Raw genomic sequence first — 17811 nt, 5'->3', positions numbered from 1 at the left:
GCTGACAATATCCTTTGTGGGAAGGATTGAAGGACACCTTTTTATGAAAATTGAAGATAGGCTGGGGGCAAGACGCAATAGGCTGGGTGTAAGTGGAAGCGATGCCTGTTCCTCCTGCTCCTCGGATGCTGCCTGACCTGCTGTGTTTTTCCAGCACCACACTCACGACTCTGACCTCCAGCATCTGCAGTCCTCACTTTCTCCTAAGTGGAAGTGATGCCAGCAGAAAATGAGTTGTGCTTTAAAGTGTTATATCTTGACAAATATGCAGGAGAATGCTGAACATGTTAGGGGTATACCAGCCAACTTTCCCATCCTCTGGTGGTCCTCGGTCCTCCTGGTACACGGTCTTCAAACACTCCTACTGCTGACTTCCTCAGTCCCTTCCAATCCTGCTTGCTTGCATGGAGATGCTCTCTTTCATTTGTGCTCGAGAGAACACATCTCACTGCAAACCCTCAGACCCCTTCAGTAGGATCTACAGGTAAGAGTAAGACACCTAGGGATCAGCTTTTCCAAGTTTCCTTTCACTGCCTGTCCTTGTAAACCATATGGTGGTTCCTTTAGTTAGAAATCCATCTTTTGTCAGATCCTTGACCATTCTCCCAAACTGGGAACCACAAAGTAGGATGATATTTGCTTTGGGAAACAGCAACAGCTAGACATGTAAACAATGAGTCAGGTACCTGACCGGAAATTATCCCATTATTTAAGCAAGAGATTAACATTTCAAGTCAGAACAGGAAGAGGAGATTACATAAAAGGCTGAATGGTGGGAATAGTGAAGGGAAGAAAGAGCAATAGTATTTTCGGTTGGTTGTCAGTTAATGATAATGTTGTTTCACAGCAACAAATTACAAGAGAAATGAACAATACTGGCAGATGAGTAACAGTTCCATTTTTAATGTAATGGATGTTCTATGCAAAAAAGCATTATTTGACAATATTTGATCATAAGCTATAGACATTTTGGGACAGGTGAGCAGATATTTGGTCAAAAAGGTAGGTTTTAATAAGAAAAGTGAAACATTTAATGAAAGAGAATGCACATAGATAAAAATGTGTCCACAGTTTAACCATTTTGGTGTATCATTTTACACTATTAGAATTCCTTCTGGTCTAAATTGGATGAATTTGATCACATTGAACAGTCTATGCTAATCTGTCAAATACCAAGGGTTAAAAACCTCAGCTGCCTTGCTGATTCTGTATTTGAATGTGCCTGACATTCATTTTGGTACTTCTGAAGTAGACTCATTACAATGCAGAAAGACACATTAGCTAAATATGCACACAGTACAAACTCACAAACACTAGTGCGATTAATAGTTGCTGATCTGTTGGAGATGGTTTGCAGAAGCACACATTGCACAGGAGAACATGTTTTGTTCTTGTTTGACCAATGATTACAGAGGATCTTTTCCATTCATGGAATCAGACTAGATATACTCTCTGCATTTACCATGATTTCAGTCCAGCATAGGACTTGAAATAAAAACCATAGCTTGAAACAAGAGTAGTGTCAACTAAACCTGGAAAGCATATAGCAACTTTTAAGACTTTTTACAGCCCAAAGCATTGTACAGCAACACATCCTACTTCCAATCTAATATTGCGAGTCTCTGCCCCTGCCTCATGTCATCTACTAAAGAAATTCTCAAATGTGCAATTATTGTCACCAGGCTTGATTAAATGATTCCACATTCTGCCCTCCATAAAATGGAGCTCATCCAAAATTCGATCACCTGAGTCCTAACTTGCAGTCTTGTTCACCTGTAATCTGTGTATACATTGGTCTAAATGGGATCTCCATCCCAAAATGCCTCAATCTTGGAATTTACATTTCTTGCAGTCAAAGGTCTTGACCCTCCCATCTCGATCATCGCCTCCACCCCAGCATTGGGATTGTGCCTTCAACCATTTAGGAGCCCAAATTCTCTTTCATTAAATGTTTGACTTTTCTTATTAAAATCTACCTCTTTGACCAAATATTTGCTCACCTGTCCCAATATATCTTTATAGCCCATGGTCAAATATTGTCAAATCATGCTTTTTTACATGACATGGAACATTAATTACATTAAAAATTGAACCACATGCTGTTTTTAAGTGGAGGGACTTATGCAGAAAACAGTTATGATGTGAGCAGAAGATTAGACTTTAGACAGAGAATCATCATATTGAATGGAAGATGAAGCTCAGCAGACCATACTGTCCACTCCTTCTCCAACTTCTTATAACAGCCAACTGGTTTTCTGTAAGGTCCTATTAGATAAATAGCCAGAAAACCAGTTTTAGTTGAGTGATAAATACTTGGCAGGACTGACAACACTGCTTCCTCTTCTACACTAAGTATCATGGGATCATTCACATCCATTAGAGAATGCCCTTTAGGCCTTACCTGAATGGCTTATTCAAAAGATCACAGCTTAGAAACTGCAGTTACTTTAGTACTGTGCTGAAATGTCAACATAAATGCTGAAGTCTCTGAGGTTGGCCTTGAAGAAATTTGTAGTTAATACCTATTGTCTATAGTCAACCTATTCTCAACTCTACACTGAAGCGGGTGAAGAAAGGGGCTTGAACAAAATTGCAAAGTCAACACTACTCACGTGATAGCTGCATTTCTTTGGTCAAAGGGGTGGCCATAGGTTCCCAGATTTGCCTGATTCTTTGTGGCGTGCATGGATCATTCCTTGTTCCAATCTGACTCTAATCTCTCCTCACAACTTGTTGTCTCGTACATCGATGACATCATTGGTCCGCTTCCCTCTTCTGTTTTGAAGAGATTTCTTCTGACTTTTATTCTGCCCTCACCTTCACTTGACCCATCTCCAACTCCTCCCTTCTCTTCCTCAACATCTCTTGTTTCCATTTCTGTGGATAGGCTGGCTACCAGTATCTGTGACAAACCCACCAACTCGCACAGTCACTTCACACCCAGCTCCCTGTAAGGACTCCATCCCAACACCATTCCTCTTCCTCCTCCTCCCCCCCACCCCCCGACACACGCACCACCCCCAGTTTCTCTGTCTCCATTGCATCTCTTCTGATGATGCTAACTTTCACAGGGAGGCATCAGAAATGTCCTTTTTCTGCAACCTCTGATTCCCTGCTACCATGGTTGACAGGGCAACCATGTCCAGCCCATTCCCCACATTGCTGCACTCATCCCTTCTCTTCTCTTCCACAACATTGACAGTGATCGCAGTCCTCACTTACCATCCCATCAGCATTCAAAAAGATCATTAGCTGCCATTTCCGTCTCTAACATGATGCCACAACCAGATGCATATTCTGCTCCCCTCCTTTGTCAGCATTCCATAGGGACAATTCCCTCTAGCACACCCTGGTCTACTCCTCCTTCATTCCCAACACCTCCCTATGCTACCACAGCACCTTACCAGGCAGCCACAGGTGTAACACCCATCCATTTACCTCCTCCCTCCTCACTAGACACACCTTCCAGGTGAAGCAATGATTTACCTGTGGAGTTCTGAAAAAATATCACTGAACCTGAATCACAAATTCTACATTCTGCCCATGGATGCTGCTAAATATGTTGAGTTTTGCCAACAATTTCTGTTATTGTTTCATCTTTTGGAGGGTTACTTCAGAAATATTCCTTGTTCCTATTCAATTTCTCACCTAACCCAGAGTGGGGGACTGCTTCTTCATTAGTATGGTACTAGGTGCCCTAAAGCACAAATACCAAAGTTTGTCCATAAGGAACCTTTTCTGGAACATTTCAATGCAATGATATTTGATGTATATCTCAATACTGTACCATAATGGACTTTCTTGAGAGATTGATAGTATACAGCATGATTAAAGTCATTCAAGTACAATGGAATTTGGACTTTTAAAGTAAGCGTTCCAACACTGACTTCAACTCATGCTGAGAAAGTATGGACACATGGAGGCTAAGTTACATATACATATATAATTTTAAAAATGAAAGTGGGGCAGAGAACGTTAATGGATTTATTTTATTCATTTACAGAATGTGGCTGTTGCGAGCTAGGCCAGCATTTACTGTCCATCCCTAATTGCCCTTGACAAAATGGTGGTTAATCACTTTCGTGACCCAATACAGTCTATGTGGTATAGCAACAGGAGTCTAAAGTGCTTCCTCTTGCACCTGTCTGCAGTCATATATCTATGTGTTCTACCCTATTTCAATATATATCAGTATACGGCAACAAGAGGTCACTGAGGATTACTACCTTTGACGTCCTAGCTAGGATGAGGATGACCACCTCGCCAAGACCTTCCCCACACCTCCACTGCTCACCTTTAAACAACCACCAAACCTCAAACAGATCATTGTTCGTAGCAAACTGCCCGGCTCTCAGGACAACTCCATACAACCCTGTCAAGGTAGCCGCTGCAAGACGTGTCAAACTGTGGACATGGATACCACCACTACACGTGGGGACACCTCCCACCATGTACATGGCAGGTACTCATGTGACTCAGCCAACGTTGCAGGCAAGGATGTCTGGAGGCATGGTACATTACAGAAACCGAGCAAAGACTACAGCAACGGATGAATGGGCACCACACAACAATCAACAGACAGGAGTGTTCCCTCCCACTTGGGGAACACTTCAGCGGTCCGGGACATTCGACCTCGGACCTTCTGGTGACCATCCTCCAAGGTGGACTTTGGGACAGGCAGCAGGGAAAAGTGGCCAAGCAGAGGTCGATAGTTAAGTTCCGTACCCATAGGGAGGGCCTCAACTGGGACCTTGGGTTCATGTCACATTACAAGTGACCACTATTGCACTATACACACACACACAGACACCCACACCGATACACACACATACACATGTATACACAAAGACACTCCCACACTCTCACATTCATCCTCTCATCGACTTAGACCACTTTACACTCACACACACTCTCTCTCACAGACACTCCCAACCCCCCCCACCTCAGACACACATACACACTGCTACAGAGACACACACTCCCACACTCAAACATGCACCCTCTCACAGACTTAGACACTCTACACTCACATACACACACTCAAAGACACTGTCTCTCACACTCACAACCCCCCACGACAGTACGGATGGACAGACAGGCACACAAAACCCACATGCACACATATACGTTTGTGGGGTGAATTTGTACTTGCAGAGTTACATTGTACTTTGCTCAAAAAATGCATGAATCCATGTAAGACTCTGTTAACTCACTTTTTAGGTTAGAATCTGTAAACATTATGGCACAGACGGGGAAAAAAGGGGGCTAACACCTTCAACACATTATCCGGCTGACACCAATTGTTCCAGTTAACCTGAGAATGTAACTTTTAAAAAAGTTTTGTGATCTACATATGAAAGAAGTGAAACTATTATGGTCACTCTAAAAGATGAAAGACCCAACAAACAATCAAGGTATTTTTCAATGTATAATTTCAGTTACATCACACTGTAAACTTTTGCTATAAATTCTGTGTCTTACAATTGTGTCCTCCACAACCACCTGATGGAGTGGTGCTCCAAAAGCTAGTGCTTCCAATTAAACCTGTTGGATTATAACCTGGCGTTGTGTGATTTTTAACTTAGCTAGGATCTATTCATCCCTAGTGGCCTAATATCTCATCCTTCTTTCTAACTAGGTTGTTGGTACCAATACAGACCATGACACCCTCCTTTTTAGATCTAACATACAAATTAGAAGCAAGAATAGGTCATTCACTCCCTTGAGTCTGCTCACCATTTGGCATGATCATAGCTAATCTGACTGTGGCTTCAACCCCACTTTCCTCCCTACCCCCAAAACACGCTATGACTCCGTTGTTAGTCAGGACTGCAGTAAAAATGTTCAATGACTCTGTATCTACTGATCTCTCGGAAAGAGCGTTCTACAGGCTGATGACCTTAGACATATGAACAGCAGGAAATAGAGGGACATGAACCATGTGCAGGCAGGAGGGATTAGTTTAGAAAGGCATCATGATTAACACAGACCTGGTGGGCTGAAGGGCCTGTTCTTGTGCTGTAGGGATCTATGCTCTTCAGAGTAAATATTTTTCATCTCTGTTTTAAATGAGAAAATCCTTTTCTTAAAATATCACCCGTGTGCTTCACAGATACTCAAGTATTCTTGACCCTGGCACGAGAGAGGGAATGTACCACTCCTGGATTGATGTTTGTTTCTCCTGTTTCTCTAATCCTTTTGCTTTCCCAATCTCCTTCCTGCCATGCCTCTACTTATTTGACTATTAAATATTTAAATATATAAAGATTTGCCAGTTACTCACCTGTTGGACAAGATGGCGGCAGAGTAAGATGCTCCAGTCGGAGCTGCTCTGCTCACCAGTTCCTTTTTCTTCATTTTATTTTCCCTCTTTGCTGCAGTTTTTCTTTCCACCCCCCTCCCCAACTTTTAACTTCTTAAAGTACCCAACCTGGAGAATGCAGGAGCATGGAAACAAGACAAGTCACATGCCGAGTCCCAGAGCATGGAGCAGGGCGAGTCCTGGACAGAGGCCAGCGCATGGCCTTGTGTTCTGAAACTCGGTGGGCATGGACTCATGTTGGAAAAGGACTATAACCAGAGTACTTTAAAGACACTTTTCATTCTCATTCTGGACTTTTAAAACACTGTATTCCTATGCTAATCTATTTTTTATACTATTTCGATCTTGTAACAAACATTTGAAGTATCTGTACCTAGGTATGCTATACCTAAGATGGTGCCGAGAGGCGACATTCCAAACTTTTCACTGCACCCATTTTCATGCATATGACGTAAAGGCTGTTCTATTCTATCTGCTAGTTTTCTTATCCTGATGCTACTTCATTTTACAGGATAGTTAACAAAATACGTTTTACTTAATACCTATGTCTTAGATTTCAATTTCCAAAAGTTACAGAACCATTTAATGCTACGATTCTTTTGAAATTAATTTTATCTTGTAGATTTGAATTGAACAATGATTGTAAATTATCAAATTAATGTTACATTTCATGCTAAATTAATTTATCTGGTCTATCTTTAAATACTAATTAAAATTTATAAAAATAAAAATTCCAAAACTTCTAGCCTTACCAGTGTACTTACCCCATTAGATTCCAGTCCTGTGACAGCACTTCAATTAAATATCTTCTCACTATTGCTCTACTCACCCGTTTTCTTTACTGCTTTTAGATAGACATTACTATACACTTTATAAGCAGTCTCAATGTGATGCGATGCGTAATACCGACTACACGTCTTTAAACTTAATTTGAGAGCAAGTGCAATATCTAGCAGTCAATACGTTGTCCTCATGACCAAAGCATACTGCTTACTAGTTTGAGGTACATGCTCAGCAGTGGGGAAAGTAATCCATAACGCACGTTAATAATGTAAACTGAACATTTCAGAATCCAAAGGCTTTGATTAGCTTTATCAACAGAATCTTACAATCATTTAAGGGGTATAAAGCAGAGAGTGTTATAACAGAAGTTTATATTGAAAAGGATGTTTGTACATTCAGTTGCTGATTTAGACTTGACAATTATATTTTTAGCCCATATATTACAGAGTTCACCCCACCCAATTTTAGATTTCTGACAAGACTAGTTCCACTTCTCAGAAGTGTGGTCAAGTATCCTGAGTTGAGATACGTGCAATGTGAACCCATCAGAAAGGATGGTCTCTAGTCCAACAATCGTGTAACACAGCCTTAAGCTAGGTACTGCTGAGCTCCGTGGAAATAAACTTGGGAATCAGTGCAAGGTAAGTCAAACTAAATACACTGGGAAGACAGACCCATCAGTAGTTAACCAACATTCCACAGGAACCTTCATCATTTGTAACTCATTCCCAGCTAAGGGCTGCAGAGGGAAAAAACAGGAGCATATCTCAACATGAACATCAAGTCACGAGCATCTGAATTCCCAGGCTAGCACAGCTCCACAGCAATATGACTCTTATTGTTTCGAAAGAAGAAAAAAATAATTAACTTCCAAAAAAACTTAATATATTTTTAAAATTTTGTTTTAGTTGACAGTACTTTGAACTTAAACTCTTGTCCTCCTGGTGCTTCAAGCACCATAAAAACAAATGCTTCTAAGTGATTGAATCCTGCAATCCATAGCTGTATCACAATGAGGGACACTGATGTCCTGAGCAACAGTACCTTCTCTACAAAATAAAACGGGAGTGTGTTGGGATTTTAATATTAATACATGGCATTAATTGGTCCCTTATTTAAGAACAATGTGGGCTTCTTTGCCATCCTTGGATTTCAAATTAAGTCCCTCGATGAGATGATACTCTCTCCGAATGTAGGCATAGAAGTAATCAGAAACCAACAGGATCTGTGGAAGAATATCAGGCAGTTTCAGTCATTGTGCCATGTACGGACCAACATTAAATAAAGATCACACAAATTGTCTTGTTAACAAACTGAAATGGACGGTATACCATGCATATACTGAGTAAGGGCTTCTGCAATTTGAATCTTGCCTTGATGGTTAGTGAGCGATTCAGAATTATCTTTCCAATAAATGCCTGTCACCATTTTTCATTGACAATGTAAGTAAATTAAATGTCTTTACTGCTCATGTCAGCTTTGGGAAACACATTGTTTTAAAAGTTCAGAAGCATTGTACTTGATACTGTACATTATTCTAAAATGCAGCTGTATCCAAAACAGTACAGCTTTGTGTTCCTCAGATACAATAGTTCTCACTTGCGGTGTACTTGACAATATTGATCTTTCAGCCAACATCACTAAGACTAATTATCTATCCATTATCACAGTGCAGTAGTCTGTGGAGGATCTTACTATGTACAAAGTGGCTGTTACAAGTTACATGACTTCAAAAATACTTAATTGGCTGTAAAGCACTTTCAGATGCCTTAAGTCTGTGAAAGGTGTTGCAGAAATACAAGTTCTTTCTTTTTGTTACACACCGTAGCCTTAAAGAGAGGCTGTTTCACTGAAACAGCAGAATAGTACATTTCATATTACACGGTTCTAAAAAGCTGTGTCAGCCACCCAAACAACCCGAGCTCTACTAATATACATTTCATTTGCAACTCAATTATTTATTCCTGGAGAGGCAGGGAAAAATGCCTTTGTTAGGCAGACCAAAATCATGACTATGTCTGTGACAAGAATTGGTAACATCTTAAAAATAAGTAATATATTATACTGATACCTCCAACATCACTTTCAAGCAAAACAAGAACCTAGATGTACACTGTGACTTTACACAGACACCTCTTGACCCATTTTATGCATTAGACAGGCAGATTAGCAGCAACTAAAATGATGTTGTGTGCATAACTTCCTCTCTTTCAACCTCTAAGTTCCATCTGGTAGTTCACTAATGGGGACTGTACCTACAAGTTAGTGTCCCCATTCACCCAGGCAGGTCTTCTGCTTTAACATTAATCCACATAGCAGAGACAGACTATTGTACTGTTTGACTATTATACTAACCTGTCCCACATTAAAAGCCAAGGTAATGGCATAGTAAAAGTTGGAATTTGCACTTCCAGCATAAATCCAAAGGTGCCAGAGAACAGGGAACAACACTGATGAAGATATCAGCATGCAAGTCACCACAAAGATGTTCCGAAGGACTGTAAAATACAAAAATTTAATTTGGTCACTTTGGTTTATTATAGTTATCATCCAAAACAAGGACATACATAGAATGATGTTGACCTGGCTACACACAATCAGACAGGAACGTTCTCATTCCACATTTTCCTATGTTAAACGCATGGAAAATGAAAGACTATGCCAAACTTTGAATGGACTCAGCTGAGTTTAAGAATTCGGCAGGTGTACGTCAAGCCCGTAGGAGCTCTGAAGGAGCAGTTTGCCCCATTTACGAATCAACACAAGTCTGCATTTTCCCTTGGCAGTTTAGTAGATAATATGTTGTTGTAGATAATTGGAAAGTTCCAAATTCAAGACATGATGTTCAATCATGGTATGCTTTTCTTTATCAGTCAGAGTATTGAGTACAGGAGTTGGGAGGTCACGTTGCGGCTGTACAGTACGTTGGTTAGGCCACTTTTGGAATATTGCGTGCAATTCTGGTCTCCTTCCTATTGGAAAGATGTTGCGAAACTTGAAAAGGTTCAGAAAAGATTTACAAAGATGGTGTCAGTGTTGGAGGATTTGAGTTATAGAGAGAGGTTGAATAGGCTGGTGCTGTTTTCCCAGGAGCGTCGGAGGCTGAGGGGTGACCTTATAAAGGTTTATAAAATTATGAAGGGCATGGATAGGGTAAATAGACAAAGTCTCTTCCCTGAAGTGGGGGAGTCCAGAACTAGACGGCATAGGTTTAGGGTGTGAAGGGAAAGATATAAAAGAAACCTAAGGGGCAACTTTCTCACACAGAGGGCAGTGCTTGTATGGAATGAGCTGCCAGAGGAAGTGGTGGAGGCTGGTACAATTGCAACATTTAAAAGGCACCTGGATGGATATATGAATAGGAAGGGTTTAGAGGGATATGGACCAAGTGCTGGAAAATGGGACTAGATTAGGTTAGGATATCTGGTTGGCACGGATGAGTTCGACCGAAGGGTCTGTTTCTGTGCTGTACATCTCTATGCAACTTTATTCATAAAGCGATTTGATTCCTAATTCGTGATGATTTAACTGATCTCAGCCAGAGCATCAATGCTTCTGTTGGTGTCATTCTTGGTTTACGAGCATTGTTGGCAAATTGACATTGAATACCCACCCCTGGTTACCAAGTTGGTGGGTCAATTGAGTAAGTCATGAGGTCACCTCAGACGGCAGTTAACCACATTGCGACTAATCCCATGGTAAACAGTCTAGACCAGATAAGGACAGCAGCTTACTCTTTTTGAGCAGACATTAGCAAACCAATTGGGCTTCAACTTCATTTGCGCATGGTAATGTTCCTTTAAGAATTTTGTACAAGCACAAATCTTAAAGAAATTGCTTCTTATATGCTGCTTCTTGTGTATTTATGCATCTTAGAAAGAATCAAGGTCTTTAACGATGTTAGCTCTTTTTTTAAAACCAAGACTGAAATGTTCACACCACTGTGATGGGATCAGAAGCAGTCCCTTTTGTATTATTAATTCCATATCTAGTCCAGAAACATAACCTCTGCATCCCAAAAATGATGGATGGCAAGGTTTACACATTGCCATTATTAACCTCTGTTAGCAGGTGCAATTCTGTGGATATAAGCTGATAAGTGACTCAGACACCACACTGACATCTTCTAAAGTCAAACAGCCCATCTATTAACTATTGACTCAAATGATGGTCTGATGCACGAGGGACCTGAGTTGTTCCAGCAAATATTTCCCAGTCAAGGGACTGCAGCTTCAGTAGCAGAAAGGAGGTCAATAATATGTATACAAATGCATCCATTTGTATACTTACATCTGTAAAGGTGATTCCACATGGGTAGGAAAGCCATGTATAGCGCTACATCTCCTACTGTAGGGTACGACTTAAAAATTGCAATGATTGCAAGCTGAACGAACATGAAAAACATGGGATGATCTCTGCAAATGGAATAGAGTCGTATATGAATCACAAACAAGTTATTAAAAAGGAAGATTGCAGGCCAACAAATAGGCAAGCTTCCAACATACACACTGCAGAGTCAGCACAAAACTAACTTCTCAATAGCTAATACCATGCTTCACAAACCTGATATGTAATTGAGCTATTATTAAAATTTAGTGTTGTATACCAAAGCATGCTTAAATCATCAAGATTTTAGCATGCTGCTCTCAGCTTTGCATATTAAGTGGTCCTTTCACCAACAGAAGAAACAAATGAGAACAGAAGTGCTTAGGAACAGGTCTTCAGCAGAACCATTTACTGTCCTTACAATATGAAATCTTCAGATATTTAGTTCCCAGCCCTGATTCCCTTTCAGCCACGTCTCTGTGATTCCCACAACATTGTATCGGCCAATTACTATATGCGCTACAAGCTCATTTCCCTTGTTTCATATACTGTGTGCATTTAAGTACACACCCTCAGTCCTGATATGATTGGCCCTTTCTCATAGTTGTTCTTTCATCTTCTGTGCCTGAAGTTAGATTCCTGTCCTTTCCCAAACTCTGTCCTATCACATGTTCTGGAAACTATAATAACATCAGCTGAGCACTATCCACCTTCAGCTTTTTCATAATTTTGCATGCAACTGAACCCAACTGCCCCATTATTTAGTTTAAAGCCCTATCCATAGCCAGGACTTGATCCAGCAGGATTCTGGTCCCAGCATATTTCAGGTAAAACCTGCTCCATTAGAACAGCTCCCTCCTTCTCCAGTACTGGTGCAATGTCTCATGAATTTGAACCAGTTTCCTCCACACCAAACTTTCAGCCACGTGTTTCCTTCTTTAATCTTGTTGACCCTATTCCAATTTGCTCATGGCTCAGTTAATAGTCTGGAGAAGATTACCTTTTTGGTTCAGCTTTTTAATATAGCCTCTAGCTGTTCATATTGCCCCAGCAGAACCTCCAGAGTCTTAAATTAAGGTGTGTCAGTCACACAGCACAGTATACTCAATAAATAAATGTTGGAAATCTGAAGTAAACAAAGTGTTAGAGACGCTCAGCAAGTTTGGCAGCATGAGTGGGGAGAAATCCAATACGACTGGAATCATTAACTCTTTACGACTGAGAAGGTAAGTTACCAGGCAAGGAAGGTCTAGGGTTCACAACTCTCAGTTGGAAGGCTGCTGGTTTAAGTCACACCCCAGAGATCAAAGTACATGTCAAACGCACTTAACTAGCTTCATGGCTCTTTGAGATGTCCTGTGTTTGTCAAACTTGAACACATACCTTTCTTTCAAGGTTTGGAAGTGGCAAATAATTGTGGTGGAGTACTGGCTGTCTGCATCTGCTAGCCAAATGTAGTAACCAAAGAGCAAGTGTGAGAGAGGCTATTGGGCAAGGAGAGAACTGAATCAGTAGAAACTCCTGGTTCACTAAGTAGCTTGACAACAGTCATGCTCTTAGATGAACTTAATAATGGCTTCTTGACTGAGATATCACATGATCGTATGAATTAAGAGCAGGAGTAGTCCATTCAGATCCACTAACCTACTCTGCCATTCAATAAGATCATCACTGATCCTTGAACCTAACCATTCCCATAAACCACAGTCACTCTCACAAGTTAAGAATCTATCTATTTCAGTCTTGAAAGTATTCAATTTATCTCACCCCCCTTGCGAGGTTGGAAGTGCAGTGTGGTTGCAAAACCTAGCGAAAGAAGTAGTTAAAAGACAGAAGTACATATTGAAAAAGTCAATTTTAAAAAGTCTCACCTTAATTTCACTGACAGAGGAAGTGTGTAGAAGAACACGTTGATTTGAAATACACACACAAAAAACAAGCGGAAGTGCTCAAACATCTCAGCAAAGAAGTACCAGAAAAGACCGATGTTTGGTGTAAGATCTGGAACAGAAAGACTAAAAGAAAATAAAGGATTTAGCCAAAAACAATAGGTTTTAAGTTTTTCATAAAACCCATACTGTTCACTACACATTTAGGAATCTTTCATCTTAATTTCACGCAGTTGCTCTTTTAATATCAGTTTATTAACTAGGTTGCTCAGCAGAGTCAACAATTAGATATCAAACTGTGTTTAAACTAGTTAATCTACACTAATGTTAATGCAATCCTAAAGGTCAGCAGGTGGTGCCTTTCAGACAGAATAAGGTCTGCAGCTCATTCAAGTGGAGCATGAAAGATCCCACATTCTTAATGGAGGAGAAGGATTTTTTCTAGGCTATTTCAAAGAGCAAGAGTCAACCATATTGCTGTGGTTCAGCAAGATCAGGGTGGTAAATTTCCTTCCTCTAGAGGACATTAGTGAACCAGATGCATTTTTAATGCAACCCATAATTTCATGCTTACAGTTAGCTTTTTATACAGGTACTAAATTTACTTCATTAATCAAATTTAACTTTGGCAATTATAGAGTCATACAGCATGGAAGCAGATCCTTCAGTCTAATTCATCTGTGCTGACCAGACATCCCAACCTGACCAAGTCCCACTTGCCACCATTTGGCTCACATCCCTCTAATTCCTTCCTATTCATATACCATCTATCTGTCTTTTAAATGTTGTAGTTGTACTAGCTTCCACCGTTCCGCTCTTCCATACACGCACCATCCTCTGCGTGAAAAATTTACCTTTCAGGTCCTTTTTAAATCTTTCCAATCTCACCCTAAACCTATGCCGCTTTTTGGAGTGTCCCACCCTAGAAAAAAAGACATTGGCTATTTATCCTATCCATGCCTCTCATTGTCCTCATGATTTTATAAACCACCTCAGCCTATGGCACTCCAGGGAAAATAGCCCCAGCCTATTCAGCCTCTCCTTGTAATTCAAACCCCCAGACTCTGCAACATCTTTTCTGCACACTCTCAAGTTTAACAACATCCTTCCTATAGAAGGACGGCCAGAATCGTCTGCAGTATTCCAAAAGTGGCCTAATCAATGTCCTGTACAGCCACAACATGACTTCCCAACTCATATACTCAATGCACTGATCAATGAAGGAAACTTTCTTTGTCATCTCTTCAAAAAACCTCAATCAAGGTAGTGAGACATAACACCCTACACACAAAGCCAGGCTGACTATCCCTAATCAGTCTTTGTCTTTCCAAATGCATGTAAATCCTGCTCCTCAGAATCCCTCCAACAAGTTAACCACCAGTCACCTGCCTACAGTTCCCAGCTTTTGCTTACAGCCTTTAAATAATGGCACATCGGCCAATCTTGGCTTTGATGGAAAAATATTTGCTAGAATAGCCTGCATTGTTCATGTTTATATATGCAGTATTGCCATGTAAGTGAAAGTAACTAGAGGGGGAATTTTCTGAGTTGGCAATCTGGTTTAATCAAGTTCCACATAATTTCAAATATCTTTGCAAAGCTTACCAAACTGTAAAAGTGCATGGAAACTAGGAAAATGTTGTTGGTTCTTAAAAGCATTTACTGATGATTTAATTCTGCTCCATTTCCCTTTCATTGTTAGCAGGCACTTATCCTACCATAATACTCTTCTCTGTAAGCAAGTCCTCAACATGGCACAGCAAGTCATTAACATAAAACACAGAGAAAACATTGTTTAAAGATGCTTTTGATTGACAACTCACATGAAGCCATAGGTAGAGGGAATGAAACTCCACGAATTCAGCAAAAAAAACGATAAGCATATGATGACCATCAGGCAACCCAAAAACATGACTGCATACTTGAGCAAATGTAGCAAGAAAGTAGTGCTGTGTAGGTTCACCAACACATAGTGTTTCTGTGGCGAGATTAAATAAAAAATGTATTACATACATTCTTATTGAATGTCAAATTGTTCCTTATTTACCCTTACTTTCTCACCAGTTAATGATCAAAACAATGCTGCTAATCTTCAGGTTGGCAAAATGGTTTCTGAATACTGAGCAGTTGCTCCATTCCTCAGTTCCACTATAGTAGTGAGATATAGTGTTCCCTTTAGCTGCCCAGACATATATCTTATCTACTAGAAAATATTACTATCTGCAATAACTTACAGGACACCAATATGACAGTTGCATTAAGTTCTCAACACAGGACTATTGGGTGGCATTTATTGCCCATCCCTAATTGCCCTGTGATTTTTCCCACCAACAGCTCAATCCATTGTAGCATCAAGGCAGTATTGCTATGTCATCTATGCTTTTAATGTAAAGTATTCATTCCTCTACTCCCAGAGAGGTCTGTAATTAAAACGTCTCTTGATCTCTACAGTCAAACATTTATTTCAATGCAGAGGAAGCTTTGGAGATATTACCCACCAGACAATTTACTTATAAGAGGTAATGTCAAATAACTGGCAGCAACTGTAGTCAGTCTATTTGCCCATTAACAATCGTTCCCTTTTACAAATTGTGCTTCAGCCTTGAAGGCAAAACAGGTTGAGTTGTGAACTCGCACTTCTCCCAAGGCAAACATTCCACTTTCAGCCTGCATAGAGAGGTTTTAGTTCACTATCCACCACCAATGCTGAGCATTGTGTTCCCTGTAGAAGCCAGTCTATTCTATTCTTCAATAAGTTAACAATATGTCTATTGCTTTGAATGATTCTGGTTCACAATTACAGCAAAGTGCAGTACTGCCTTTGTAAAAGAGGACAGTTAAGGTTTGGTTGTTTCAGAAAAAAAACTTTTGGAATATGCTATGTGGGAACAATCTCTTAGTTCGGAATTGATAATCATAAGTACTTCAAAGCTAACAAAGACAGCCAACAGATCAGAACTATCATTTTGGGACAGTAACCATTTCAGAACAATTAATGTTTCAAGTTAATGGCCTTTCATCAGAACAGGCCATCAACCTGCAACATTAGATATTTCTCTTTTGACAAACGCTACCAGACCTGTTGGGTCTTCCCAACATCTTCTGTTTTTATCTCAGATATCTAGCAACCATTGTAGTTTGATTCTGAACAGATTAAGGTGATAGTTGAAACCAAAAAGAAATTGCCTGTGTGTACGCTTACCTCTGATTCACAAAACACTTAGATTCAAGTCCCACTTCAGGCTTGGGGACAAAAATGAAGGCTGACACTTTGATGCAATACAAAAGGAGCACTACACTGTCAGAGATGCTGTCTTTTCGATGATATATTAAACAGAGGTCCTGCTTACCTTTTCAAATGGATGCAAAAGATTCCACTGCATAACCACAAAAATAGCAGGGAACAAATATCCGTGGTCATTTTTTAATCTCTCAATGAACATCATTTGGTTACTATCACATTACTGTTTATTGGAGTTGGTAAACGCAAACTAATTGCTGTGCTTCTGACATCACAACGGTGGATTACACATGTAAAAATATTTAATTGGCTGTAAAATGCTGTGAGATGACTTATAGTTGTGAAAAACACAAGTCTTTTTTATTTTTACAATTACGCTGGCTGTCAGTCCTCAGATTATACAGGTAATTTATGTGCTCGACATAAATTCCAGCCCAATCAGTCATTTCACCTGAAACAATGATGTCTGGATTCTTTAGACCAAGATACAGGCTAATTCCCAAAGCAGTCATTGCTTATATAGGAGTATTTATGATATCAACAGATCTCAGCAAGTTGTTTCACTATGGGAATGGGTGGTCAAATATTACACCTACCCAGTTCAATGCAGGTATCAGCCAGTGCCCAAACATGCATATGTGCCAGCCGCAGTCACAGAATCTCAGGTGTAATCTAGAATTCTGGCTGTTTCACCCTTGCTCAGAAACAGGAGCAAGCAGACAGCTGACATAATTGATCCCAAATGTTTGGATAACATTCAATTTCCTATGTATTTCTATCTCAAAGCTTTCTCTCATATATAAATACACATGCAAGTGTTATTTTTCTCTTACACATTCATCACTGTCTTTGTGGAGATTAGCCAACTTAGATCAAACTAAAAACCTTCAAGGTCTGTATAAGTTTAGGACTACACCTCTAGTGCTTTTACAATGAGTATTTAAACTATATATTTCTGTAAAATACTACAGCAATTATAAAACATTAACATTCCAGACTTACATGACATTACTTTAAGGTTTGTTGTGGTTCTGTCCGCCGAGCTGGAAGTTTTTGTTGCAAACGTTTCGTCCCCTGGCTAGGCGACATCATCAGTGCTTGGGAGCCTCCTCCGAAGCGCTTCTTTGATGTTTCCTCCGGTGTTTATAGTAGTCTGTCCCTGCCGCTTCCGGTTGAAGACAGGAAGGCAGCTAACAATCCGCATACATGAACATCAACTAGCCACGAAACAACATGACCAGCTATCCTTA

At 40.1% G+C, this 17811-nt stretch overlaps 1 protein-coding gene across 1 annotated transcript in view; it reads right to left on the bottom strand.

Annotated features, from left to right (window-relative positions):
• Positions 1–7393: 7393 nt before the first annotated feature.
• Positions 7394–17811, bottom strand: part of pigu (phosphatidylinositol glycan anchor biosynthesis, class U) — a 29567-nt gene continuing 19149 nt past the window's right edge. Inside the window, exons 8-12 of the mRNA XM_043710760.1 lie at positions 15144–15298; positions 13303–13446; positions 11396–11520; positions 9461–9603; positions 7394–8330 (exon numbers count right to left, since the gene is read on the bottom strand). Of these exons, the coding sequence (XP_043566695.1) occupies positions 8217–8330; positions 9461–9603; positions 11396–11520; positions 13303–13446; positions 15144–15298 (681 nt within the window). The 3' untranslated portion in view covers positions 7394–8216. The remainder of the gene's footprint in view (positions 8331–9460; positions 9604–11395; positions 11521–13302; positions 13447–15143; positions 15299–17811) is intronic.

Source organism: Chiloscyllium plagiosum, chromosome 20 (assembly GCF_004010195.1).
Source record: "Chiloscyllium plagiosum isolate BGI_BamShark_2017 chromosome 20, ASM401019v2, whole genome shotgun sequence".
NCBI classification, from domain to species: Eukaryota; Metazoa; Chordata; class Chondrichthyes; order Orectolobiformes; family Hemiscylliidae; genus Chiloscyllium; species Chiloscyllium plagiosum.
This window is presented reverse-complemented; position numbering and strand designations above follow the sequence as displayed.